General features: G+C 64.2%; 1 protein-coding gene across 1 annotated transcript in view; it reads left to right on the top strand.

Annotated features, from left to right (window-relative positions):
• Window positions 1-692, top strand: part of ADAM15 (ADAM metallopeptidase domain 15) — a 28,297-nt gene that overhangs the window by 3,202 nt on the left and 24,403 nt on the right. Inside the window, exon 16 of the mRNA XM_009996249.1 lies at window positions 425-478. Coding sequence (XP_009994551.1) covers window positions 425-478 — 54 coding nt within the window. The remainder of the gene's footprint in view (window positions 1-424; window positions 479-692) is intronic.

The following is a 692-nucleotide window of genomic DNA, read 5'->3' as shown; positions in this document are numbered from 1 at the left end:
CCGTTACAGGTACCCGGAACGGGGGGCACAGGGTGGGGGGCGCACGTACCTCTGTGTCCCACGGCAGGTACCAGAGCTGCCTGCCTGCATGTGGGTGTACACGCATGTGGTGGGGGCACGAGGGGTGTGTGTGTGCATTTGCACGTTTGTCCTGTGGCGGCTGACCAAGCAGTGTCCATGCATGTGTCCCCAGGCAGGTGACAACTGGTGTTTGTCTGTGCATCCCCCTGGCGCAGGTAGCAGACCCTGGCATGCGTCGTCATCCCATGTCACCAGTTTTTTTCCCCATGTCAGAATTTCTCCCCATTTCTCTGTGGTTCCTGCCTCCATATCACTGTGGTTCCTGCCCCCATGTCACCGCGGTTCCTCCCCCCTGCTGCACATCCCCAGTCCAGGGCTGAGCCCCCCACTCTTCTCCCCACAGCGCTGAGACCCGGGTGCGATTCCTGGGTCCAGAAGGCGCAGACGGCTGGAACGGGTAACGTCACTGCCGGAGCCCAGGCGTGGGGCTGTCCCTGAGCCGTCCTGCTTCGCAAGGCCTGCGGTGCTGCACTCTTCCCCTGGCAGTGCCCGCGGGGTGTGGGGCAGCCCCAGGGTGCGGGGTGTCACATCCTCCGGTGCTGAGGGGTTCGTTTCTCTTGGGCTTCTGCTGGTGTCGCTGTGGCTCGGTTGCCGTGCGGGGTCCCCCCAAC

The sequence above is a fragment of the Chaetura pelagica genome, unplaced genomic scaffold (assembly GCF_000747805.2).
Source record: "Chaetura pelagica isolate M959 unplaced genomic scaffold, ChaPel_1.0 scaffold270, whole genome shotgun sequence".
In the NCBI taxonomy this organism is placed as follows: domain Eukaryota; kingdom Metazoa; phylum Chordata; class Aves; order Apodiformes; family Apodidae; genus Chaetura; species Chaetura pelagica.
The sequence above is the reverse complement of the archived record's forward strand: the minus strand, read 5'-3'. Positions and strand labels throughout refer to the sequence as shown.